At 42.9% G+C, this 27,350-nt stretch overlaps 2 protein-coding genes across 9 annotated transcripts in view; one reads left to right on the top strand and one right to left on the bottom strand.

The window, feature by feature from the left end:
• The window catches only part of IQCH (IQ motif containing H), a 174,342-nt gene extending 169,320 nt beyond the window's left edge, over nucleotides 1-5,022 (bottom strand). For 5 of the 8 annotated variants that reach the window (XR_007890496.1, XM_051628941.1, XM_051628939.1 and 2 more), the window contains exons 1-4: nucleotides 4,438-4,556; nucleotides 3,644-3,760; nucleotides 3,320-3,417; nucleotides 2,886-3,000 (exon numbers count right to left, since the gene is read on the bottom strand). Coding sequence is in view for 7 of the 8 variants with exons in the window: in XM_051628941.1 (XP_051484901.1) it covers nucleotides 2,886-3,000; nucleotides 3,320-3,417; nucleotides 3,644-3,760; nucleotides 4,438-4,461 (354 nt within the window). In the remaining variant the exon portion in view is untranslated. Of the gene's footprint in view, nucleotides 1-2,885; nucleotides 3,001-3,319; nucleotides 3,418-3,643; nucleotides 3,938-4,437; nucleotides 4,557-4,964 lie in introns of those variants that run through there. The other 3 variants (XM_051628944.1, XM_051628943.1, XM_051628945.1) reach the window with 3 other exon arrangements.
• AAGAB (alpha and gamma adaptin binding protein) lies at nucleotides 4,590-25,458 on the top strand. The gene is made up of 10 exons (XM_051628963.1): nucleotides 4,590-4,702; nucleotides 11,518-11,708; nucleotides 12,664-12,760; nucleotides 13,549-13,638; nucleotides 16,020-16,103; nucleotides 21,126-21,208; nucleotides 21,918-22,011; nucleotides 22,777-22,881; nucleotides 23,383-23,432; nucleotides 23,922-25,458. The coding sequence occupies exons 1-10, from the start codon at nucleotides 4,630-4,632 to the stop codon at nucleotides 23,997-23,999; spliced, it is 945 nt and encodes a 314-aa protein (XP_051484923.1). The 5' UTR covers nucleotides 4,590-4,629; the 3' UTR covers nucleotides 24,000-25,458.
• Nucleotides 25,459-27,350: the final 1,892 nt, after the last annotated feature.

Genomic DNA, 27,350 nt, shown 5'->3' with positions numbered 1-27,350 from the left:
GAAACTGCTTGTGCTATTAAACAAGAATTGGGGGAAAATTGAGTACCTTCTCAATTAAAATAGGAGATGATGCACAATGCAGGACTCCCCACTCAAAATGAGAGTGAAATGATCAATGCTGGAGTGGCAGATTCCACTCAGGATAACAAGAATTTAAATGCTTAATAAAAAAACCCACAACAAAACACCCTGATAAAAGTTACTTTGTCAGCTTAGATGTATGGCAAGTCACAGTTCAACATTTGCAGCAGCTGGTATCATGGGTCTCTTCCATCTCCATTATCCATCCAGCTGTGTTATCCAAAGTCTAAAACATAAGCTATCTTGAACCATCATGATCTACATCAAGAAATGACACTAACAGTGCAAATAGTGCATTACTACAAATATAATGCTCAACAAGAATGAGAATTATTGTGCTTCATTATTAACATGGAATACACTGGGACATTTGTAACAAGGTGACATGTTCAGTACAGTTTAATGGCTCAAATCTTGCTCTGCTTCAACACAAATGTCATTTCAGAGTGGAGGGCATTTTTATAATATAGTGAGACAACAACTCTGATTCACTAGGGAATCCTCTTATGCAGATGCATGTGGTGCCTGGCTTCTAACAGAGTCCAATTCCATTATGAATAGACAACATTACATTAATATTTGAAATAATCTGTATTATCAGTAACTAAACCACTTTTCCTGTCTAGCTACTTGTTATTTACATATTCTAGAGCCCCTAGAAACACCTTTTCCTTTACATCTTTAATTCTATTAATGGTGAGAGAATATTAACTTCTGCTGTGTATTCAGAATGGCACAGAAAGCATCAACTTTTAGAAACAAACAAACAAACAAAAACCTCCAAAAACCAAAGCTGCACAAGCATCAGTTCTGGTCTTTTCAATTAAGCATTTAAAAAAAATTTAACTTACACACCTTTCACTTGTTATGACCATTGTTATGGATAACAATGTCATTTCAGCCTCTTTAAGGTTCTCAAGCTTTCTTAGAAAAAGAAATCCAATTAAAATATATGGTGCAGGGGGGGTGGGGAGGAGACAGTGCTTCACAATTCCCCCATAAGTTAGATTTGCAGAGTCTTATCTGGCTGCAGCTGTGACTCAGAAATAGTGTCTGTGTGAGTAAAACGTAATTTTAAGCCTATTCTGACACCTGTGGGCAAGCTATTTCCCATGTGAAAACAGCACTTGTGCTTATTTGACTCCAAACTTGTTTCATCTTAACCACCACAAACGTTAAGTTCTGCTCCATTCCTGTCCTTGCACAGCAACTGGGGACTGCAAAGCACAAAAATTGTATGGATTTATTACTTTCTCTCAGACCACTAAGAGCTGCAAGGTTGATTTCTTCAAGCCTACATACCCAGAAATACTGTATGCAAACACAAACCTAATCAGTTCAACAATAATATGTCCTTTGAATAGAAAGGAATTTTGAAAAATGCCAAAGTATGCTTAAAAAAACCCCCAAAACTGTTTATAGCTACAAGTAAGGAAAAGGCAGGAATTGTAGGTGATAATTTCCCAGCTGGAACTCACAACTATTTAATAATAAAAGCTTTCTGTTGTTGTTGTTGGCATGCCTGGCATGTAGAACAGCTGGCAGAACAGCCCTGTTTGCCTTTTTCTTTATAATGGGAAATCAGGACTAGCTTGTGTGTCACTAGATATGCATTTGGGAGAAGATGCCACAGATATCAGAAATGAAAAGACAAAGAAAAGTCAAGGCAGGACAGAGCTTGAGCTCCTCTACATTAAGCTCATTAGTGCACACCAGGAGTTGAAAGACCAGCTAATCCAGAAATTACAGAGTAGCTGAACTCTGAAAAGGTACTTTTTTTCCTCACAACGTAAGTGTACTCATATAAGAGAGGGTTGGAAAAGAAATGAGAACTCTCATTGCACCTTTATCCATCATTTCAAGAGTCAGCAATATCCTAATACTACTTTATATTGTGAATTATTTTGCAAAACTAACCAGCAATGCAAGCCTTAGGCTGCTCACTCTGGTTATATCATCTCAAGTAGCTTCAATCCCTAGCTTCTGATAACAGCCTCTGAACTAGAGAGAACTTCTTACAGTTCCCTCCCACAGCTCCCTTGAATTTGAACACTAATAACCCACAGTTGTAACTGAGTATTTTTCAGTTGAACTAACTACCTTATTTTTACAACGTATTTGAGGAAACTACCTTGAAATCACCAGTCAAAACTCACAGCAAAAAATAAATAAAAAATACTTCAGATACAAACATTTTAAGAAAGCTTTAAATTATTTTACAAGGATTTAATTTATAAAAACAGTGAAAAATCAAATTTCACGGAGAGAACTCTGTATTTACCACATCTTATACACGAAGAGAAGTTTTGCCTACAATTTGCCATATCCTTTATGCAACAAATAAAACCCAACAAAACACGAACCACTTTTAGTCTCAAACAACATAAATATTTGTATCTATGCTCATGCTATTCCAAAATGCAGTTCCATTTATTTTAGTCACATTACTTGCAGAATCCCAGTTAAACATATGGTGGTTGGACTGGGACCTTAAAGGTGAACAAACACTCAGTTTCACAACTCTTTATTTGAGGGGGGGGCAAATTTAAAAATAATCAAAACTTGTGGGTTTATTCATGATTAACTTAGCTTTTCTCCTGAGTGCGAGGCAGGGAGAAGGCTCCTCTCAGCCTGCTCATTCTCCTGATAATTTTTTTAACACTTTCAGTCATAGATGCGACATTATCAAAAACTAGATCCATGCGGAGTCAAAACGTAAGAGTATGGGATCAGCTGGTAAGCTACAAGGCACCAGTCTCATTTAGTGTGGTCTCTGGAAGAAGAAGTGGTATGTTATTTCAGACCTGTGAGCTCTGAGGAACGCGTGGTGCTGACTTGCTGCACGCCTGGGCACTCATGGGCTCAACAGGTACTGGTGGTAAAATCAGCTGTTTCTGAGAAGCACCAAAACGGAGGCCCCTGATTTAGAAAGAAACAGGGAGTGAGCTTTTTAACAATTACTTTGATTTTACCTGTTAAACCCATACTGCTTCCACCTGGTTGAATACGTATTTTTATCTAAATTTGAGTTTAGTGAACAAAATCACTGGAGTCGGAAGGCTGCAGTAGCTACTTAGAACTGCAGTTGCTTTTTACTGTTTAACTCAAAATAAAACCAAAATAGCAAATGCCCAAAATAACCTTTTCTGGACCAATACTCCCATTTCCTTCACAAAACACCAGTTTTTCTGTCTTGCTACTCACATTGTCTCTCCAGTAAAACAGCTGTTTTACTTACCATTTAGGGGGCTCTTTTGAATGTACTTCTTTATTATCAGCAGGAGAAACAGTTAACATTTGTCTGTCTATAGCATTTAAATAATTTTCAGCATGTTTCTGTTAGAGGGAAAAAATAATTTTTAGACTATTACAAAGGTATGAAGGAGATAAAAATTATTTAACTTGGTTAATGTAGCAATCCAGATGGATGGATGAATCCCATCATCTGCTCATCAGCAACAGATCTTGCAGGGTGACAAATAAATGACTCCCTGTACTCCAAGTGAACTGACAGAGATCTCAAAAACTGAATTGTCTTCTGGATGGGTTCAATTTTACTTACTCTGAGCCCAAGTTCAGGTCTTTCAATTGCTGTTTCGAGGTTGCTAATATCCACAGCTTTTACATTTCCTTTCAAGTTCATATTTGTCACTCTAAATTTGTGAAGATCTTCTTGAACCTAAATAGCAAGTTATGATAAAAATTATACCCATGACCAAAACCGATGGGATTATGTAGCAGAACTGAATCCAAATTAAATTATTCCTAAGTACAAGAAGGAAATACATGTAACTTCCCATGCTGCTGTACTTTTATAAATAAGACAGTATAAAGCAAATTGCTTTAAAGCCATTGCAGAAAGCCTGAAAAAAAAAAAAAAAAAAAAAAAGCCCCTTAATTTAAAAATAATTCTCACAAAGCAATGGCAATAACTTTAAGACCGAGGTCCTTTGCCAGGGAATGTTGTTTCCTCAGACGTCTCAAAAACCCCCCTGGACACAGAGACCTCGAAAGCCTTGAGGAGGGACTGAAAAGGAGGGGCAGCCTGTGAGGAGGCGACGCCAGCCCAAGTCAAAAAATCCACATTTACGCTGCGCTAACCCAAAAAAGTTGCGGGTCCCGTGACGCTCCGACCCGTATCGCTCACACAGGCCGAGCTTTTGGCCAGAACCCACCGGCGACGCCGCCGCCGCCCCGGGCAGGTGCCGAGCCCGCCCTTTCCCCTCAGGGAGGCCGCGACGCCCGCGCCTCAGGCGCCCGGGGCTGCGGGGGCAGGACGGGGCTGCAGGACGGGGCTGCGGGACGGGGCTGCGGGACGGGGCTGCGGGACGGGGCTGCGGGACCCGCCGGACCCACCTGCCCCTCCGGCCCGCCCGCCATGGCGCCCCCGCCCGCAGCCACGGGCCGCACCACCCGGCCCCGCGCGGGGAGGAGGGCGCGCGGCAGCGGGGCCCGGCGCGCTCCCCCCGCTCCCGCCCGGCTGCGGCGGCCCCGGCGCCTCCCCCCGCCCCGGTGGTAGCGGCGGGGCCGGAAGCGGCGGCGCGCGCCATGGCGGCGGCCGGGCCCTTCGCGCTGCTCACCAGCTGCGCCGCCGGCTTCCCGGCCCAGGAGCTCGTCAAACGTGAGTACCCCCGGCCCGCCCGGCATCGCAGGCCGCGGCCTGGCAGCTCCGCCCCGCCAGCCCGCACCCTCAGGGGGAGCCCCGTCCTCTCCTCACACGCCGTCCCCTCTCCGGGCGGCCACCCGGGCCCTGCCTGCGGCCTTTGGCCGCCGGCCCTTGAGGAGGGCGTCAGGGGCCTCCTTGCTGCTTGGAAAAAGAAAAATAAGCTGTTTAGGAGAGACTGTGTGTGGCCGCACACTGTTCATTCTGTACCTTCCCATACCGAGGAGCAGGCAAGACGGAATCATGAGCTGGTTGGGCTGGGAAGGGACCTTCCAGGCCATCCAGTCCCACCCCTGCATGGGCAGGGACACCTCCCACCAGCCCAGGCTGCTCCAAGCCCCATCCAACCTGCCCTTCAACACTGCCAGGGATGGGGACACCAGAGCAAGGGAGAAACAACAGCAGACTAGATACAATCAGTCCCCTTTGGTTTCATCTTTCTGTTTATGAAGTGAACAGAGTATCTTGGATGCCAAGGACAGTAGAACTTCTATAAATTCCTGGTGGGTCTGAATTCTTGCTTTACTTTTGCTTTCCTTTCATGCATTAGACTGTTTCTTGTCCCAGTGCAGAACCATAAGAAGGGAAAGCAAAAAAATTCCTCCTTTCTGCAATTGGCAGACTTGTGGATTACACTTACTCCATATCAATACCTCAGATTCATTCTCTAGGAAGTGGTTTTCTTGGAACCCAATCCCCCTTTTTATGGCTTGAAAAAGGGAACATGAAAATAAGACTTGATAGTAGAGAAAACTTCAATAGAATTTTTAGTAAAACCAAGGGGATTCCAGGAAGAAGCTGATTAGAAATCTTGGTGGTTTTGCTGGTACAGCTTTGCTTTTTAGGAAACTGTCATGAACCATTTGGTGTGGGTACTAAGACATATCACTTAACAGCCCCAGCCTCTTTTCTGCATTTGTTTGATTGTTTCTGAGCAAGATGTCAGACCCTGGTGAAGCAGAGGGCTACCCCAGGGACTGGCTCCCTCCATCTCATTAAACCAGATTTTGAAACAATGGCAGTACAAGGCCTGCAGCCAAAGGCTACTCAGAGCAGCTGGCTTGATACTGAATTATTTAAGGGGATTCCATACCAAAGAATAAGAAGTTTCTGTAAAAAAAAAAATCTTAGTATTGCTTCATTTTCAGGAAGGTGTAAGCAAATTAGAAGGAATTTTTCAAGGCTCCTGTAGGTTTGATTCTTTTGCATAGTGAAATTAAACAAAAAAGGTGAGGAAAAAGCTTCACAGAAATGCTGTTGAGTCTGAGAAAGTCTGAAAAGTTAACTTCTGATTTTTTTTTAATGGCACTCACTTTTAAATGTCTACGTTTCTATAGTTTTCTGGTATCAAAAGTGGAATCTTAGAGTCTTCTGGTTGGGCTGCTTCACAAGACATTAAAATATTCCTGAAATATATAATTTGCTAAAATAATTACCATGAGAATTTTGAGTTCCTGGTGCTCTTTGTAGGCAAACCTGTTTTCTAATTAGAAAGAAGCCACTTAGTGTGTTCACTTCTAGCAGGTGTGTGAGAACCCATTTCACCTGCTGCCTGCCAGAAGCTTCCAGGCTAATTACAAGGCTTTTTTCCCCCCAGGTGTTTCACCCTGTTAAGAAATGGTTTGAGGATGAGAAGAGTATTTCAGTATATTTGCTACAAAATATTGTAGAATATTTGCTAGATACATTTTTACTCTTTCAGGTGTCTGTGAGATACCCTGAATGCTTTTGTTAGATGTTGTGGCAAAACAAAGCTATATAAAATGCACAGAATAGGACTGGTGCTTCTCAAATATATTTATCACAAATTAAAACAGCAAATAAGATTGTTTTAGATTTCCAAAATGCTGGCCAACAGATAAGGGCTGCCTGGTGTGATTTTTTTCTCCTCTTTTTTTGACTGTTTACCACTCTCCTCCCTCACAGGATATTTCTGAGTTCTTTACTCCTCGTGTAGTTTGCAGGAGTATTTTTATGGTATATTCCACCAGGTGGCTCTCAAGGCCCAGAATGTGAGAACTACTTGGTGTACCTACCAACTAGGAGAACTTGGGATCAAGTAGGGGCATTGTCACATTATACTAAATTATACTGTTACATCAGATATTGAACCTGAAAACCACTGGGAATAGCAATCAACGCTTTAATCCCTTTGGACAAGAAAACCTGCAAAGAGCAGTTGTAATGATTCTGAAAAAAATTACTATTAAACACATATAGTAGTGTTTAAATATCAGATGGGTATTGGAGGACAGGGAACACTGCAGCAAGTGGCCAGATCTACATCTGGATGTTTATTATTCAGCTCTTTTCATAAAAAAGTTGCTTCTGGTCTCCAGCTCTCCTTTTAAAGCAGTATTTGCTGCCTTGCACTTACTAAGCCTCTGTATTACAAAAAGAGAGTGCAAGTTAGGTTTTACCATTTTGCCATGGCCTCTTGTCTTTTGAACCGGGGTTTAGTTTATCTTGCCTAGATGCAAGCTCATGACATTAAAAGGTAGCAAGTTTAAGTCAGCAAATTGAGCATTAATGTCAGAAGATGCTGAAGTTAATTCCTGAAAGTATTGGTCAGAATGTTGTCCAATTCATTAAAAATTAGAGGTAGTTGAGAGTAAAGAAAGGACACAACTAATGAATTTGCTGAAAATCCTAAGCTGCTGACTGCCTGGAGGTAGTAAAAGCTTTTGCTCTGGACAGATTCCACAGAAGTTTGGAAGTTCATGAGCTATATGATACCAGTCACCTTCAGTTGCTGGATCAAGCTGTGAACTGTTCTCATGTCTCAGTTGCTGTTGTGTTCCTAAATGGATTTCTGATAGAAAATGGGCCAAGTGAGTCATGAACTGGGATAAACTGGAGGCAAATAATGGTCCAGGTCCAACAAATGTGATCTCAGTGTAGGTCAGCATTAGTACAGGGGCTTTTAGGTGAATAGTGTCAGTGTACACAGGAGGTAATCACAGAATCATTCTGCTTGGAGAAGACCTTTAAGATTGTGTCCAACCACAGTCTAACTCTCCCAAGTCCAAATGACCTGAGCATGGTACTGGAGCTGGCTTAGAAATGGTCTCTTTGGTCCCTAGCCTCAATTTGTCTTGGAGGGGAAGCAGCATCTCTTGCTCTGAAATGCTTTTATGCACAAGTGAAATACAGGATGTTTTCATTAGTAGTCAGGAGTTAATATCATAAAAGTTACTTCAGTAACAGAAGTGTTCAGTGTTGGTAGCTGCCATGTTTCTTAGAGGACCTTGAACTCCAAATCATGTTTTTGAATGACAGTAAGCCATGTCCTTTTCTGGCATGAACTTTTCCATGCATGTTTTTGGTACTCTTTAATGGGGATGCATTTGGAGGCTGTCTGCATTCCTGTCATCCAAACAAGCCACTTCTGCTCTACAAAAAAGCAAGTTAATTAAGTCAGCCCAGTAGACCCCCGTACTGTTGTGGTCAGAGGGTGACTCAGTTGGTTTTCCAGCCTCTTTGGATGGCAAACCACTGACACTTTCAATGGCTGGGCAGTTTAAAAATAAGTAACTCAACTAGAGGCAAGTCTGACAAGCCACCTCATTTTCCCATGTTACTTCTCTAGACATTTATTCTGTATCCAAATAAAACTTAATGGCTTCTATTCTGATGAATATTCTTTAAATTAGATATGAAACTATTCTGGCTGAATATACCTTTTTCATTAAAACAGGCTGTCTGGAAAGAAATGCCTTGAATCTTTAAAACCAGTTCCAACATAGAATATATCCATGACAACTCGGTTTGAGTTGCAGTGTATATTTTTTTTGTAGTCTCTGCTTGTTTAAAGGCCAAAAACAAATATGGTCCAAGTGACTTTTGTGGCAGAGAACTATTCACAAGAAGCCCAAAGTGCATTCAGTTTCCTGCCATCAGTAATCAGGCTGTTTTGCTGTAATTTCTTAGAACCCTACGTGCAGGCTGAGACACAGCAAGTCTGAATCCTTTCAGAAGGTTCCTGCAGCCCCCCGAGTTCAGTGTGCAACATCTATTTTTACTGGGAGAGACATTTCACAGGGGGTTGGCAAAAGCTCTTGGGATAAATGATGGGTAATTGGAAGCACAATGGGATGAAAGACAACTGCTGAAAATACAGGAACAGTAGCAAGCAATGGGAAGTGGAACACTTCATTCTTCCAGCAGTTTTTTGAGGCCTAAAGTTGTCCATGAACCCTTTAGTAGCAACAAAAAAAAAAGTTGTTTATAAAGCAAATGTGAAAAGTTCTCACAAAAGATATAGAAAAGCTGATAGGAAAGAAGTTCTTTCCTTTTGGATTCTTGCTGTGGTAGCTAACTTCACTGAGTGACTTTTGAACTGACTTCACTTCCTCACCCTGTTTTCCTCCTTTTGGCTTTCTAAGTCTTATTCCCAGTTTTCTGGATTTCAGTAATTTCTCTGGGCTCTTTTGCTGTTAGCTTCTCATAGCACTGCTTTGCAGTTGTTGGTTCAGAGCTGATTTTCACTTATTTAACTGTCAAAACACTAGTTTTACAGCATATTTTCTGTGGCATTCAAAACCTGCAAACAAAACGTCTGTTTTTCAGGGCAGAAAATGAAATTCATGCCTGCATTTGAAAAATTAGGCAGCAGATAATTCCAGAAAGAAAAGGCATCCCTGGATTTTGGACATGCACAGTGACATTACCTGCATAACCTGTTTACTCTCCCAGTTGCTGGAATTTTATCACATTATATCCAGAGCGAAAGCTACTCCATTGGCTCTCATATGTTTAAAAAAAACCTCCCAGTCTAGTAACATTTAGCACATCTATTAATATACTCCTTTTTACCAAAGATACCAAGCTAAATTATACCATATATAGCACTTAACTAGTATTTCTAAAATGCTTTTATTATAACAGAATATGTACATGAAAGCCATAGATTTTTAAAGTGATACACTCTTGTTTGATGATCTGTTTTGCTCATTACTTGGAGAGATTTCTGAAGAAGGGGGAGACCTGATGTATGACTTGAAGGGTGGTACTAGATCTTTAAGGTCCCTTCCAACTGAAGCCATTCTATCATTCTGTGATTTGTGTAGCCTCAACTGAAAAGTTTGGGTTTAAAACTGAGAAGCTGTTGTGTGCTTTCCTGAAAAAGGACGCCTGGGTGTTTGCCTCGTATCAGTAGAGCATAACATCAGCTAGTGCAAACAAGGTGGAGATACCTGCTGCAGGGTGACCCCAGTCTCACCATGAGCTGTTGCAGGGCAAGCAGAGATCCACATGTCCAAGCTTTTACAACATAAGAATGGAGAAAACAGCTTTTATGTGCCACTGGAACTGATGTGTGCTGCTAAAGTGTGATTAAATAGCTGTGAAAGAATGAAAACCTTTCAAGATCACTGCTTTTGGTTAACTGGACTGATAGTTCCCATGTTTGTATGAACAAGCCAGTGCTCTAAGGATGAAAAGTTCAGCATCGGGGTTTGTGTGGTAATAACTCAGTGTCACATCCCCCAGCCCTAGGGTGACAGGGATAGTCTAGTCACAGAATAGCTTCTGCCTGAAGACCAATTACTTTGAAAACTATTGTCATCCAAATTAAAAAGTCAAACTTTCTTAGCCTGGAAGAAAACACGTAGATGTGGCACTCTTTTTCCTTTCTTTTTCCCTTGCCTTTTTTTTTTTTGAGAAACCTAGACAGGCAATTCCATCCCAGGCTTGTTTCCAAGGTCAAACTCCTCCCTCAGATTCACTGTGTCCTTCTCCTCACTGCTGCAAATAATTCCTTCTGGTTTAGAGCTCTGCTCTGTGCTACCTTGTGCACCACACTCATTCACCAGTCATTTCTCAGACATTGCAGTTAGCTGCAACAATCATTGAACCTTTCTGTGGCAACCTCAGCAGTGGGTTTACCTGCCTTTTTATTGATAAGACACAGATCATTTCAAATTAATGCCCAGGCTGTTCAGGGAACAGCCTATTCTGTCATCTCGAGGAACTGTCTCATTACCTTTAAAATACGACCCTTAAAATCTTTGAAGGCCCATATACTTTATTTAATGTTTTTTACCTCTTGTGATGTCCAAGGAAATTCTGAATGACTCAGTCAATTAATATATAATTGCCCTGTGTATAAAGTGGCCGTAGGGCTGTCCAGCTTGGACAAGATACTCTGCCCTTTCCAGGAGGGTATAGATGGGGTGCTCTGCTACCAACTGTACCTCAGCTCCACCAGGTGGCTGTCATGCTATGAGACTGCAGACAGTGGAGGTTGCTACCAGCACACGAAGGGCAGTGCTTAACATGACATTATCAAAACACTGCCTTGGCTTTTAATTGTTGAACTCCTACATGGAATTTAATGGGAATTACAACTGAATTGTAGCAACTTGGTTTATTTTTTCATTAGTTAGCTTCAGGTTTTAATCACAGTCAAGCAGTTCTTTCCATCTGACCAAAGATGGAAGGTTTGTGTCTGCTGTAATGAAGTCTAGGTATTCCCTCCTGTTTGCAGGTAATGAGTTTGAGGCTAACACTTTAAAAGGCATTTCCAGGAAAAAATGCTTTCTTTCTTTACCATATTTTATTTTGAAAGCTAGCTAATAAACTCTTTGGAAAGCTAAGTAATACACTCTAGGACACAGTAACAAATTGAGTTTGAATTTTTAAAGATCTTAAATATATGCTGTTTATTATAGTAAGTAGGGATAGCTCTGTGTTGGCATTGTCCCAAACTTCTCTAGACAAATTATGTTCTTGATGCTGGTTGTCATCTGTCTCATTCATTTTCTTTCTTCCAGGTATCACAGGGAAAGATGACCTTACTGTGGGTGCAATTACAAGTGGAAGAGTGAATTTTTACCCCTGGACAATAGACAATAAATATTATTCTGCAGATATTCACCTCTGTGTGGTACCAGACACCTTTCTTGTCACTGAAGAGGTTGCTGAATCTGTGCAGGCATTTGTTGTGTACTTCGACAGCACCACAGTAAGATTCCCCTACTTTATTCTAGTGCTTGGTCTGGATGATGTAGTTGCCTCAGCACAGTGATAACCACAAATCACATTCTCTCCATCTTGTGCCAGCCATTCCTTTCAGGCTGGTCTATTAATTGTCAGTAGATCAATGTTAAATTATGCCTGCTATCAGTGGAAACAGTTTTCTTCCCTTTTAGTATAATACTCCAGCTGGAAGAAAGGTTTGAAGGTGGAGAGATGCCACAAAGCTAGGCAGCTCCTCCCCCAGCCCACCAGCTCCACCTGTACTCCAAGCTGGTACCAGTTCAGCAAGGCTGCTTTAGGATAGTCAGGAATGAGGCAGCTAACTGTTAAGATTCAGTCCTAGCATTTCATCCAAAGTTCTTTCTACTAAGCTGGCGGCAGCAGCAACAACAATGCTTTAGCAGCACCCAGAAAGATCCTAAGGCCCCCAAAACTGTAAATAAGTAGCTGGTTTTCACCAGAGATGGGAAAGGATGCAAAGCACTTTCAACAGAGACCTTTAACCAGACATCTTGGGGCTGTCTCAGCCTGAACCAGAACAGTGGGAGTAGTTCAGCAGCCCCCATAATATCCACCTCAGTGTGGAAGATGGAACAGCTGCATACTAAGCCTGACATGCTGAAAGTGAAGTTCTTATGATCAGCCTTAGCTAAAAATCTTTCCTAATCTACACTAAGATTGCATAATTAATATTAAACATGAAAGGGAGGCCCAGGGCAGTAGGATTAACTCACCTGTGAGGGAAGTCAGGAGTCAGAAGGAAGTTGTGTTCTAATCAGAAGTTGACTTATACACAAGTATCTTAAACATACTTGGTATCTATGATACATGCAGCCTAGTGTATTTCCTTACTTCATTTGCTTCTAATATGATCCGTTATTTAATATTAAAAGTATTTGAGGATGTATTCAAAATAACTTTTACCATTTTCCCCCCTTTAGAAGTCTGGACTGGATAGTGTCTCCAAATGGCTTCCCCTGACAGAGGAGTGGTTACCAGAAGTCATGATCCTGGTTTGTAACAGAGTATCTGAAGATGGTATGAAACCCAGAGAAGTTCCATCCTGACTTAGTTATTAACCTTGCACAGTAATTTATTTTCTAATTAAATCAACACAATTGTTTCTCAAAATATCTGTGGGATCCTGGGCTTGAGATCTGATTGTGAAGAGCCAGGTTCCTCTTGTAACTAGAAGCAGAAGTTTTAAGCTAGTTGTGGTTAAAACTGAACCAGAATCTTAGAAGCTTGCTGAAAATGGGCTCTGTGGATCCCATTCTCAATATGCCAGCATGCTCTGCCAGGTACCTGAAAAATTCATATTAGTGGATGTTGGTGATACTCTCTGGTGAAGAATGATGGCTGTTGGTTGCTGAACTGCAGTGGAAAGTACAGTCTTTTTTGTACTTTTTTGACCATTTGGACATTAAACACATTTGCTTTGGTTCTAGATGAGTATCTGCAATACAACAGCAAGCTGCAAGATGCAGATACATCCCAGTAATTTAATTCAGAGTAAAACCTAGAGTAACACATCTTCATTCCCTGTGGCACTTCACTTGTATTTCCCTTTGAGTGTACCCTCTGCAAAACATTTGATTTTATGGTGCTTGAAAAAGACAAATCAAAGGAGGAGTTTAATTAAAGGAGTTTCTGGAATCAAATCCAAGGTGAATGAAGGACCCACACCAGCTATTATGTACTTTTTCCCCCATATGATCCAGAATGAGCAACCGACTTTGAGAGAATAAAATGTAGCTAAAGATTCAATTGCTGATACTAGTCCCAAGTGTGTATGTTTAGTATGCATTTCTGTGCCCCAATTTTAGGTGTTAACAGACAGAAAGCTCAAGAATGGTGCATCAAGCATGGGTTTGAACTGGTGGAACTTAGCCCTGAGGAACTGCCTGATGAAGATGGTATGCTTTAATTTTTAGACTAAGTACACCAAAATATCTTCTAAATAAAGTTATGCCCCTTGCAATTGTTTATGTGCTACATGATTACAGCATGGAATGCTCCCAGTTGGTGAGGCTTAGTCTCAGCTATAAAAGGTCAGGAGGAGGAGGAGGTTATTTCCTCCAAGAAATTCTGTTTGTCTCCTCCCAAATACAGCTGCTGTTTATGTAGCACCTAGATAAAAATAATATCTGCTCCTTTTTCTGGCACTAACCCTAGGTCTGTATTGATAGATCAGGAGTATTTATACTCCAACTCTGGAACTAAATCTAAAAAACCCAAAAACCAGAGAGATGCACAAGGGCAGGAAAGTTGGCTTTTAAAAAATACTGCAAAAACCACTGTACATACCAAGAGAAGACAGACATAATTGAAACAGTGAGATGATAGGCTGAGAAGGGGAGATTGTTAAAAACATTTTAGCATAGCACCCACTGTTACACAGGAAATCAACCAGTTTCAGAATCACTGGCTGACCAGAGCTTGAAAAAATCCTATCAAGTCAGAAGAGTAATGTGTGATGTTCCACTACTGAAGAGCAGCTGTGCATTTCCTGACAGCCTTAGCAGCAGCCGCCTTATCACCCCTTTCTGTGAGACAAAAGAAGTGTTTACATCTTACCTCTACAGAACCAAAATGAGATAAGTGACTCTGTTTCCAGGCTTGAGTGGAACTAGTTCCTAACATTCACTCTATTTCAGGTTCACCAAGCACATAGCTGTCACCAAAAATAATTCAGCCTAAAGGTCTTTTAAGCTAGAACTCAAGTTTCCCCCTTGCCCCCTTTAAAGGCTTAGATTAAAACTGTCTTGAGTAGCTCAGAACCCTCCTCCTCCCCCTGCCTGTATTTCTTTTTGGCACTTTGTTGGTCACTTGCCATTACTACCACTAGATAAGTAATGGCAATAACAACAACCCAGGATGTTAATCTTCAGAATATTAAGATTTATGTTCTTTCCTGGATTTTTAATATGGTCTTTGATTCACTGGGACTCCTGCACAGGAGGAGAAGTGTTCCAGTGAATACCATTTACCCCATAAACGTACCATATGGATTACAAAAGATAGAATGGATACAGTAAACATACTGGGCCAGTATCTGATTAAAAATTCTGACTCCTCACAAATGAACTGGGGCTCTTGCTGTGAGGACAGTGTCAGTTTTTTGTGCAGCAAGGACAAGAACTCTAAGCTGAGACTCCTGATAATGACTGGTACAAAACCAAACAGGGTGTCATGAAGGGCAAACTATTTGATCTCAGGGGTCACAGACAGCTTTAAGTTCATGTTTGAAGGCAATTTTAATTACTGCACCTGTCTCTGAATCATCCTAGAATAGTTTGCTTTTGAAACAATCACATTTTTGTATCCAAAGGTTGGTTGTTTTTTCTTTTCCCCTGTTGCTTTTTGAGACCTGCACAAACATGGGAAGCTGACTAAACAGAGGAAATGGGAAAACTGACTTTGTACAAAGTGGTGTCACATCTATTCAGTGAAGAAGCTAAAGCCCTAATAATGCTTCCCGTGCTCTTTCCAGTTGATGTAATTCCCAGGATTACTGGAACATTTGTTTTGGAGATTGCTTTACAATGTTAATTTCATTTTTAGCAAGCATCTCACTTTTTTAAATGACTGCAGTTCTTTACTTTCCAAAGGAAGAAAAGTAATTCTAGCATCTCTTTTTGTGTCATACAGCCACTCTAAAAGATCTTTGGGGGAAAAGATGCCCTCTTTTTAACAGCAACTTAATTTTCTGTTCCTGTTAAATTTTGCTGATACTATTTATAGAATTACAGAATGATGAAGGTTGGAAGGGACCTTAAAGATCATCAGGTTCTAACCTCCCTGCGATAAGCAGGGACACCTCCCACTACACCAGGTTGCTCGAAGCCTCATCCAACCTGGTCTCGAACACCTCCAGGGAGGGGGCATCAACAACCTTCCTGGGCAACCTGTTCTAGTGCCTTCCTACCCTCATAGTGATGTCTAACCTGAATCTACCCTCTTTCAGTTTAAAACCATTACCCCTTGTCCTGTCATTTAACAATGCAGGCCTCACGCTCAATGTTCAGCAAAACCCCACTCAGAATGCAGATCTCTCCACAAATGAGCCCACAGTGCAGAAAACCTAGAAGCCTTGGCCAGGATCTGAGACATTGATTTGTGTTTGTTTGGCCTCTCATGAAGCAGAGGCCAGAAATCAATGTTTCCTAACAAAAGCAGTAAGTCTTACGGATGGCAGCAGGAGAGAGCAGGCATTCAGACACAGCTCCCTCCTTCCAGGCATGTGATGGTTTTGGTGTCATTGTCAGGAGAGCAATGTCTGTCTCTTTTGGTTTAGATGACTTCCCAGAGTCCACCGGAGTGAAGCGAATTGTCCAAGCCCTGAATGCCAACGTGTGGTCCAATGTAGTCATGAAGAGTGGTGAGTAACAGCTTCCTCTTTATTAGCTGGGGAGAGCACCAGGCCTAGAGGCCTTGGTGGTCTGAGCAAACATTTAAACTGAGCAGCTACAGCATCAGTCTGGGAAGAACTAGAGCACTCCTCAGCATTTCACATGGAATAGCAGGGGCTCAGCTACTGCTTTCATTGGCCATAATGCACAGAGAAACTTCAAGGCAATCAGTGAGATTTATCCCTGTTTCAGCAGTTGTTCCTGCTCTCCCTGCACTTTAACTTCCTCTCTATCAACAACTTGAGTTAAATATTCTACTAACTCTCCAAATTCCAAAGAAAAATGAACACTTGTTCCACCAAACTCTAGCAACAAATAGCTAGTCATTACCAGACTGGCCTGAAAACCAAGGCATGGTTTGGTGTAGAAATAGTAAGTGAGAAATTCAAAATGGGTTAGTTTTTTTAAAATAAAATAATTTGGAACAGGGATGAAAATAGCAAGTGTGGAGATGAGCTATGGCAAAGAAGGGACTTCAAGTGTCTGCTGAAGAACATATCAAGTGCATTGCAAGAAGGACTGTCTTCCCTACAGAAAATCCCACACAAGTACATGGAAGCCACAGAATTTTTTGAAAACAGTACAAAAACCAGGCAACCTCAGATAATTCCATGCAGATAATTGACTATCAGGTGGTTAGAGTTTTGGAAAAATCCCACTAGGATTGGGCTCATTAGAAAAGGCAGTGCTGTGGCTGGCCCAGGATGACTACAAGTGTAGATGCTTCCATTTACTTGAAAAGCCGGGGTTACCTTTCTAATAACACAAGCTGTTGCAGGAAATGCAGGAACGTTTCACTCCTGTGGAGGGCTTGGGAGGCTTCTGCTGCCTCCTGTCATTGCAGGGTGCTTCCTGGGACTCAGCAAGCATGAGAGCTGCTAAACCAATAATTTTTTTTTTTTTTTTTCATTAAGGTAGCCTTTTGAGTGTTTCTTAACCCACATCAGAATGAGGTCAAGCTGAGGTCTAACTGAAGGTAACCCTTGCACAGAAATGGGAGCCATCTGAGATGGTGTGAAGTGATCTCCCTGGTGCTAAAACCCATTGCTGAGCAGCGCATTTCCTGCCTTTGGCAGATGCCACCTTACAGAACTTAGTCACATGTTCAGTTCTTGGTGTGGGGAAACTCCTGTGCATCATTAGCGTGTTCTGTAAAGGTCAGACTCCTTGAAAATCCAGATTTTCTGTCTCCACAGTACAAAAACCACACAGCATTGATGCATGTTACTACAAACCCCTCAGGAAGTGAGCTATATTTGGAAGTAGTTGCAGCCTGACTGCCTTCAAAGGGAAACTGTTGAGCTCATTTCACTTAAAATAAACCTTTTTACAACCTGTAAAGTATCTTTTGTTTTCCACTTCCTCCTGATCCTGCAAACTGGCAGCCATGTAAATCCAGCTCCAGGTTTCCTCCTGAATGCCCTGTGACTGCTGGCCATTCAGAAACCATGCAGTCAGAATTCATGGGAAGATTTTTCATGGAGTACAAAATATTTGTGTAGTAGTAAAAGCTTCTGGCACTGAAGTGTATCTATCCACATCCATCCATGTTACAGCCTTACTTCAGCTGTGTGTATGAGCATTTAACTTCACAGGCAGAGCATGAGTGACTTTTTTCAAGTACAGGCATTAAACCTGTGTTATTTGAGGGTATTTTAAACCCAAGCCCAATTCTTCTTAAGTTATAAAGTAGTTTTTCACACCCCCATTGAGAAAATTCTTGACCTTTTGATTATTTTTCCTCTAATCATTAAATACATTCATTCTCACATCAGTTCATGAAAATAAGTAATAAATACTGCCTAATTGAATTATAAATGTATCAAACAATACTACATGCTTTGTGAATAAATAAAGCAGCATTGTCTCCACTAAAAGAAAACCAAGCAGTCTTACCTGAGAGTTTCCAGGGGGCAATTCCCTTCTGTGGTTGGCAAAGAGCTGGCGGTTCTTCAGGCCTCAGAGCTCCCACCAGTCTGAGAATCAGGTGGGTTTTGTGCAAAAGAGCAGGAGTCGTTCTTCAGCTAACATCTTCCTCCCACCAAGGTGGGGCCCTGCTGTTGACCTCAGCTCCTCTCTTCAAGAGTAGGGCTAGCTCACCTAGGTAATGAAAAGAGAAACAACTTCCTGCTCTCTGGGATCAGCTGCTTAGCTCCTCTTCTGCTTAAATCCCTGCTCAGTGAGGCCAGCTGAAGCTGGTTACCTAGGGTGGGGCCAGGAATTGGCTCCATTTACAAACAATTAGCCTGATTTACAGCAACTGTTTAAACTGAGTTATTTAAACAAATTAGGAAGTTTGACTTTTTCATTCCAATTTTTTATGGAAGTCAGGTTCACCACATGGCTGCTAGAGACAGACTAGAGAGGAATAGTAGATAAAGCCAGTGAAAATGAACACATATATATAAAAAACTATATATATAAATAACTATATATACACATTCTCAAGCCATGCTCAGAGCACAGTGTGCTGGAGCTCCACAGCTACTGATGAGTGACATCTGATACACGTCATCATCATCATTGTCATGGAGCCACCAACTGCTACAATGAGTGAGGCATTTTTTGGCCTTGGTGCTATAAGAACCCTGTGCAAGGCATCACCCACGTCCTGTCTTGCACCCAGAAGCTGAAATAAGTTTTACATTCAATACAGAGTTTATAGGAAGGCTTTTTCATGGGTGTGCCTGCAGGTGTTACATCTGCCACCTCCCTAATCATGGATCCAGACACAAATAGCTGCTTTTCAGAGATCCCTGCTGGAGGGTCCTGGTCTTTCTAGCTGGGACAACAGTTTGTAATTATTAGGCTGGCTGAGGTGATGTGTTTGTGCTGGTGGTGGGGATAGAGCCACTCTGTGTTCTGTACAGGATGAACTCACATCCTAGATCTGAAAGAGGTGCATGGTGAGGTCACTTCATCCATTCCTCTGCCAACATGGGAATGTGCTTTCTCAAGTACATTCTGGACTGCAATGTCCAATCTTGCTTCAGATGACTCAGAAATTGGCTAAACGTCCATCTCTACAGTCTCCCTACAACTAGCTCTGAATCTTGGGGAAGCTGCTTTGCTTTGGGTTGCAAGTCTTTTCTCACTCAGTTACCTGTTAATTTAGCTTGGCCAACTCCATGGGCTGCCACGTGGCTTGCAGGTGAACATTTTTAAGGCAGTTTATTTGGCTGGTCTGGTTGACTTCTTCCTAACCCCTTGGTGAGGGATCTGTTAAAGCACTAGAACTGTATAAATCACAGAATCCTAGGGGTTGGAAGGGACCTGGAAAGATCACCTAGTCCAACCCCCCTGCCAGAGCAGGATCACCCAGAGCACATCACACAGAAACGTGTCCAGGCAGGTTTGAATGTCTCCAGCCAAGGAGAGTCCACAACCTCTCTGGGCAGCCTCTCCCAGGGCTCTGTCACTCTCACAGGAAAGAAGTTTTTTTTCTGATGTTTACGTGGAACCTCCTGTGTTCCAGTTTGCACCTGTTGCCTCTTGTTCTATCCCTGGGCATCACTGAACAAAGCCTGGCTCCGTCCTCCTGACACTGCCCTGAACATATTTGTAAACATGGATGAGGTCGCCCCTCCGTCTCCTCCAAGCTCAAGAGACCCAGCTCCCTCAGCCTTTCCTCATCAGGGAGATGTTCCACTCCATCATGTCTGTGGCTCTGCACTGGACTCTTTCAAGCAGTTCCCTGTTCTTCTTGAACTGAGGGCCCAGAACTGGACACAATATTCCAGATGTGACCTCACCAAGGCAGGAGAGAGGGGGAGGAGAACCTCCCTTGACCTACTAACCACACCCTTTCTAATGCTCCCCAGGATGCCATTGGCCTTCTTGGCTACAAGGGCACATTGCTGGCTCATGGTCATCCTCCTGTCCACCAGGACCCCCAAGTCCCTTTCTCCTACACTGCTCTCCAGCAGATCAGCCCCCAACCTGTACTGGTACATGGGGTTGCTCTTCCCCAGATTCAGTCAGAGTCAGTTGCAAGCAATCCCTGCTGGGGGGAGCACCAGGGGAGAAGAGGGTTGGGACAGGACACACGTTGGCCCAAGGACACAGTGGAGACTCTTAAACAGGAAATGAAGTCTTTGCAATGCTCTAATGGAGACGTGTTTACATGTTTTCTAGAGAGCTGATGGTTTGGGTTACAGATTCAACTCTTCAAAATGAAATTTTGTATAAATGGCAAAGTTGGGCAGTGCATAAAAATGACATCATCTCAGCATCTGAGTCTGGAGTTTAGTCATTAGTGTAGCATTAATTGAAAACACATTTGTTTAAAACAGTAATCTTAATCTTTGTGTAACTGCAAGTATTGACTACTCAGTGCAATGCCAGATGAAAACATGGCTTAGAAAAACAACCATCTCATAATATCACCTGTTATGCATATATTTGTATTTTTAATACGAAGTTTAAAAAAATACACCTAGTTTAATTTAAAAATACTGCACTGCTTCTGGTATCTTAGGTGATTGTTTAGTTTTAGGTTTGAATGAGCTTTTTTTTCAGTTGAATTTTAAAAATGCCCTTGAAACACACAGTAGGTTGGCAGCTGTGGGAAGCCCAAAGCACCTTTTAGTGTCAAGAAACTGGATTTGATGTCTGGGTCCTTCCATTAATTCTGAAATAGCAATCACCACCCTCATAGTGAAGAATTTCCTCCTCATGTCTCACCTAAATCTCCCCTCTTCAAGTTTTAATCCATTCCCTCTCATCCCATCACTCCCTGCCCTTGTCCCAAGTCCCTCCCCAGCTTTCCTGGAGCCCCTTCAGGCAGTGGAAAGTGCTCTAAGGTCTCCCTGGAGCCTTCTCTTCTCCAGGCTGAGCAACACACCTGCTTAAATATATTTTCAAGTGCCCTGACACAGTTTTGGAGAGTGCTTTGTGTCTCCCCTAAAATAGTCTCTATCCCATCTGATTAATTACAACTATTTGTAATAATCTTGCACCTTCTGTCAAACTAACAGCTGGTTTGTTTTCAGACAGGACCCAGGGCTTTGGTCTTCTCAGTACATTAGCAGGTGCCAACTGTAGCATTGGGTCAGAAGAGAGCCAAGACACAGAAGTAAACAGTAATTTTATTTGTAATATATATTGTTTATAATAATAGTTACTGATCTTTGCTCATGCTGGTTCTTGTGTTGCTTCTTCCTTGGGGAGGGGGCTTTTCTCTTTTCCTCCTTTCTCAAGAGGTGCTTCACAGCCTGCTGGGATGTTTTTTAAAGGCAACATTTCTGAGGTCTGAAAAACTCTCTGCATGTGTCTTACAAGTCCCTCTGAGACAACTGTTCCCAGGAGCTGGCAGCTCCTGGCTGGAAGCTTGCTGGTTCCCAGGACCTGGCCTCAGAACTCCTCACTTTCCCTGAAGGTGTCTGGCTGTGTGCCCAGTGGTGGGGCCTGAACCCACTGACTTCCTCACTGTGGGAAGGTTTGACCCCAGACAACCCACTGGAGCCAAGGAGAGATTACTGAAAGTTCCCCTCAGTGTGTGGGTTTTCATTAACAGCCAAGAGCAGGAGTTTATGCAAAACAACAACTATCACTTGATGGTGTTATTTAAAAACCAGTAACAAACCCATCATAGAAAACCCTCATGTGGCACCTGGGTACAGTCTTGCAAAAGTGGCTTTTCTTAACACCCATGGTGCAGGTTCTGCAGAAAATGGCAGTTTCAGATAAAGAGTTTTTCTATTTCAAAACAAGAAGCACCTGATTTGCTGATGAGGCTTTTTAGGTGCATTATTGGGTACTAATACCTGCTTGTTTCCTGACAGTCCAATCCATCAGCAGCAGACAGTGAAGAATCCCACTCAGACAGCAGAGAAGGTGGAGCTAGCACAGACAACCAGCAGGTGGACAACACTGCAGGTAAGATCTGTCTCTGCTGGGCAGATCCCTGGCTGGGATGGTCCTAGAAAGCCACTGGCTTCTTCTCAAGGAAAAGTGTGGGTTAAATGCACTTGCCAGAGCCAGTAGAGGTTAATTGTTTAGACCTGAGGTGTTCTCCTTCTTGGAAAAATCAGCCCACGTTTGGAAAGGACAGAGCCCCTGCAGTGCTACCAACTGGAAACTCTGATTGATGACGTTCCCTGCTCTATTGTGTGTATCTAGAAACATCTTTATCAGAATAAATTGCACAGAAAAATCCTTCCTGTTTGACCCAGCAGGAGGTGGATGAAGTGACTCTACTTGGATCAGTCCCAAGAGCTTCGAGTGTTTTAAGCTACAGGTCCTTAAATAATTGCACCATTCCAGGAGAAGGGACTTTTTTACAAGCTGTAGGAGGAGACCCAAAGGCTGGGTGGTGGTAGTTGTGGTCTGAGCTTAGTCTCATTACTCTTTCATTTACTCTGTGGCTGTTCCTGACAAACCATTTTCTAATAATCAAGAAACCTTAAATACTGGATGAACTCAAAGCCACTCTTGCAATGCAGCCTGTCAAAGCTCACCACCAGTGACAAGATGCCAGGAGTTGTCTCTGTGAACAGTCAGGACATTCAGTGTTTCTTTCCCTCATGTGGGTGAAGGGGGGGCTTTGCAAACAGGATGTGCAGATGCTGCTGTCAGAAAGGCTCTCCTAGCTGCTGACAGAGCAGGGATTTACCTTAGCTGAGCTGGATGCACTGCTTTCAGACCCTGTGTTGGACATGGACATCCAGGAGTTGGCCAACCTCACCACCAGAGACAGCGACCTGGAGAGCTTCGAACGGCTCTTCTCAAAGCTGAAGGAAATGAAAGGTAATGCCCCAGGGTGGCACACTGAGCTGTGTCACCTCCTCTTGTCACATGAAAGCCAGTGTGTGAGCTGAAAAGACTGTACAATCCCTGTCCTCCTGCCTGAGATTCTTCATAAGTAGCTCATCCCTTCATTCATTTGCCCTTCATCTTGATAGTGCTCTTGAAAGCAGCAGCTGGTGCTCAGCTGGCTGCTGCCATGCTGCTTGGTCTGTGAGCTAATGATGCACTTGTCTGCAAACCCACAAGACTTGTTTGGCTTTTTTTTTAGCTCTACAACCATGTGCCAGTCTTGCAGCTTAAAGCTACAGATGTGTGAGGTGAAATCCAGTGTGCTCGGAAGCATCAGGTGTTTGGGAATTGGCAGTTGCTCTCACTAAATAAGATTCCTTTTTTATGAACTTAACCTTGTTTCTGGGTAGCCCTCTCACACCAGCTGCAGTGGGCATTGCTCTCCCTGCTCACTTCTGAGGGTGACAACCTGGGTCCTGTTCTTTTCTACAGATAAAGCTGCAACGTTGCCTCATGAACAAAGAAAACTGCACGCAGAAAAGGTGAGTGTTTGGGACTGGATTATTTTTTTTCCTTTCCAAGCCATAGTTACTTCTCTTGTAGAGTTCCTGTCTTAAGAGCACAAGAACAAACTGCACAGTCCTAGGGGAGACTGGCTGGGATCTCCCAGGGACTGAGTAACAAACCTGGAGTTTTGAAACCCCAGAAGAGGCTTTTCCCTTTCCCAAGTTCTGCAAGGAAGGCCCTGCCATCACCCAGGGGGCAGGCCAGCTGCCACTTCAGCCCATGGAAGAGCCTTCAGCTCAAGGAATATGTAATCCTGCCTTAATTACCACAGGATTTGTGTCACATGTGCCTGCCATGAATTGCAAGTTCCTGCCTCTGTGCTGTTGAAATGTCTTGACTTCAGGGAGGATCAGCATTGTTCTCAGAAACACGGTTGCTGGATTCAGTGGCTGCTCAGTTTCTGGGTTTTGGCTGGTAAATGCAAAATCTTCAGTCCTTTGAGGGGAATCTTTGTCCATTCTTAGGTGGCCAAAGCATTCTGGATGGCAATTGGGGGAGACAGGGATGAAATTGAAGGTCTCTCCTCAGATGAAGAAAACTAAGTTCTCGTGTCGCTGACGGGGACAGAGCAACCCTGGAGGAGGATCTCCAGCCAGGAGTGTGGATGGTGAAAAGCCCCATTTAGCTTTAGTTGCTTTCTTTGGTTACAGGATTCTCTGGATCATTGCAGTAAATAACACATTCCACAGCACCTCATGGGTGGAGGGCTTTTGTCTGACTGTTCATTTATTCTCTCTCCGAGAGTTCTGGAAGGCGATTCATGCAGCTAGAGGGAATAATCATTAGTTTACATTTTTCAAATTAACATTTTTATTGTTTCCTCTTTCAAGTAAAGACATTTACTCACAGTGATCTGCCTGCAAATGGCTGGTGGCTGTGAAGTGACTACTTAATTTGAAACCCAGCATTTTAGATGTAGGCCTCTTGGATGTTTTTATGTAGCTTTATAGCTGAATTACTAGTTAAAACAAACCAGGTTTATATGAGCCATGAAGAGAAAGTTGCTGAGTTGTGCCCTGTTGTGGGATGCTTTGCCAGGGCTGCAGGGTCCATCCTGCTGAGTGCCAAAGCTATTAAAAATGGCCCACAGGCCTGGAATTCTGTTTGCCTGGGGAAGTATGTGGTCCTTCCCAGGAAAGGCAGATGGTTTGTGCCACACTCCTTTGGGTTTCCATTAGAAACTAAGTTTGGGAATAAATGCAAGACAGATTGTGCTGCTGTTCCAGGGGTGAAGTCCTTCCTCCGAGGCCCAGCAGAACACACAGACCTTCTGCTGGTGGATTCTGTCCTAAGCAAAGGGAAAAGCTACGAGGTCAAAAACCCCCACCCTGCCACCTGGTGCATTTGGTACAGACTTGTCCTCCTGTGTGTTCATGAGAAGGCACCAGAGGGCAAGTCTCAAACTCCTGCTTCATGGAATTAAGGTATAGAAAAAAAATTCCTTTGTCCTTAGGTTTGGTGTCTTGTCATCTCCTGCACAGGCAGCACAGCCAGACTCTGGAGAGTGTAAACATTCAAGGCACTAGGAAGGCAGTAAGGAACAGGCTGGTGAAGGAGAGAGAGGAGAGAAGGCAAATAATTGAACTAGCAAATTGTTTTGGTTGGAAAAGGCCTTGAAGATCATCCATTCTAATTGCTCCCCCAGCCCTGCCAAGGCCACCACTGACCCATGTCCCTCAGCACCACATCTACAGGGCTTTGAAATCCCTTCAGGGGTGGGGACTCCACCCCTGCCATGGGCAGACTAGGCCAGGGCCTGACAGCCCTTTGGGGAATAAATGTTCCCAAGATCCAACCTAACCCTCCCCTGACACAACTTGAGGCCATCTCCTCTCATCCTGTCCCTGATCTGCTGTGCCCCAGGGAACCACGTGCGTTTCCCCCAGAGCATTTCCTTATCAATCTGAAAACAGGCCCTGTTAAGCAACCTTACTTAGAAATTTGAAATTAACATTTCCAATGTCTGGGTTTTTTTGTGTCAATAAATGTCATGAGTCTGGAGACAGTGGCTTTCCATATGTTATTTGACAACTTTAAATTCTGAGAGCACTTTCACAGAGGTTCTTGACATCCATCGCCTCTTCCTTTAAGATGAAGCTGAACTACTGGGGTGCTTGGGGTGCTATAAATCATTTCTTGGGTATAAACTGCAGTGTTAAGAGATGGAACTGAAGCTTTGGTGCTAGTTTGAAAAGCATTTCTGATACAAAGACTGAGCAGCAGCTCCACCATAACAAAATACCTGTTTTTAAGAAGAAAAGTTCCTTTTACAGGGATCCATCCAAGGTGCCACACTTGGGGCCACCTCCTCCAATCAATGGAGAAGCTGCTGGGCCTTGCCATGACTTTGCCATCCCCTGCCTTTCTCTTCCCCTTTTTCATCAGCACAATGAGCTGTAATCAAGAACTTGGTTCCTTCCAAGTAGGGAACAGTTTTCCATTTGCTTCTTGGGAGCTGAAAACTGGTTTTTTTCCCTTTCTAAATATGTGTTGTGAAACAGCCATAAATGGCACAGTGCAGAGTGGACTAAAGGCATAAAGTGAAGAGCATCATGCACTTAAGTATTTTATGAAGCAAATTATTTAGACATGTGATAGTCATGTGACAGTTGATCTAAATTTAATAAAGTGATACAAATTAAAATCAAGTCCTTTGCTGCCTTTTTACAAGGCAGGAGCAGCTTAATTCCCACAAATGGTGCCTTATCCCAGGAACCAGGATTAACCAGTGGGGGAACACATTTCTCCAGCCTGCTGCAAATAGGAGGAAAATGCTTGTATTACAGGAAATATATCCTGGAAAGAGGGACAGCTCTGGTGTAGACAGTGAGGAGAAGTCTTTGGTTTTGCACCTTGTGACAGTTTTGAATCTGGTTCTTTCCCTGGCACTTGTTCTCCAGTGCTGAACAGGAACAGCTCTGCAGTGACCTTAATGTGCTATGGCTGGATGTAGCAGCTTCTCTGTAAAGGTGGTCACAGGAGCATCTGCATCCACAGTAAATGAATTTTAAGGCACAATTCTGAAGGAAATTCTGAGGATGCTTCAGTGAAGATGGGAAGTGTCAGTTTCTGGCTGTGGTCTGTGCAAGAAAGTTCAAAGGAAAGTGATTGAATCTACATTGGCAAAGAGCACCTAAAAAAGGGTTCCAGCAAATGCTCCAAAGACCTTCAAACTGAACAGAAGTGAAGAAATGGCAATTCTAGTGCTTGCTGTGGGACAATGATCTCTGAACCCCAGGAAAACACTGCAGCCACCTGAGCTGCCAAGCTCCATCAGTTCCTGCCCTGCTCATCTTGTCACCTGTGTGAGATGGTCTGTACAGCTGCTGTGCCCAAGCCCTCTTCAGTTTGCATTTCTTTTTTGTGATTAAACTGGTTGCTAGGTCCTTATAAATACAATAAATTGAGTGCGAAATTAAAGAGACCATCTCCATGGATGCCACAGGTTCCACTTCCAGCACCAGCTGAAGGCTGCAGAAACATTGTGTTCCATTGATTATGAAAAGGAGAACGTGTCACTTGTGCACAGCACCAGAAACGAGTCTCTCAAACCAAAATGCTTTCCTCCCAAGGTGTTTTGGACTTGTCGAGTCTTTGCCCTAAACTCCATAATTAGTAAATTACAGCAAAAACAAACCAACACCAAAAAAATGACAAAGCCTTCTGTACAGAACCCCCCAATTTCAAGGGTAAAATCAGAGGAACCTCCAAGCAATGCTGATTCATTCTATTCATTTGATTTTTTTTTTTTTAGCTGAAGCTTTGAGGTTTTTCATGCTCCAACCTGTGTTTTGCCTCAGCTTCCCGTGTGCAGGTGAGAAGGCTGTGACACTGAAATCCCTGATGCATTTCAGGTGACAAGGAGCAGAACTCGTGGCCCAGAGCTGATTTAC

This window comes from Apus apus, chromosome 10 (genome assembly GCF_020740795.1).
Source record: "Apus apus isolate bApuApu2 chromosome 10, bApuApu2.pri.cur, whole genome shotgun sequence".
NCBI lineage: Eukaryota > Metazoa > Chordata > Aves > Apodiformes > Apodidae > Apus > Apus apus.
Note: the sequence above shows the minus strand (reverse complement) of the source record. Positions and strands in the feature narration are given on the sequence as shown.

Bases quoted from the DNA above. Each gene is read 5' to 3' on its own strand.
- AAGAB (XM_051628963.1), top strand. From the start codon at position 4,630: ATGGCGGCGGCCGGGCCCTTCGCGCTGCTCACCAGCTGCGCCGCCGGC. The intron at 13,639-16,019 runs GTATGCTTTAAT...CTTTTGGTTTAG, and splicing joins GGAACTGCCTGATGAAGATG to ATGACTTCCCAGAGTCCACC. The intron at 22,882-23,382 runs GTAATGCCCCAG...TCTTTTCTACAG, and splicing joins AAAGCTGAAGGAAATGAAAG to ATAAAGCTGCAACGTTGCCT.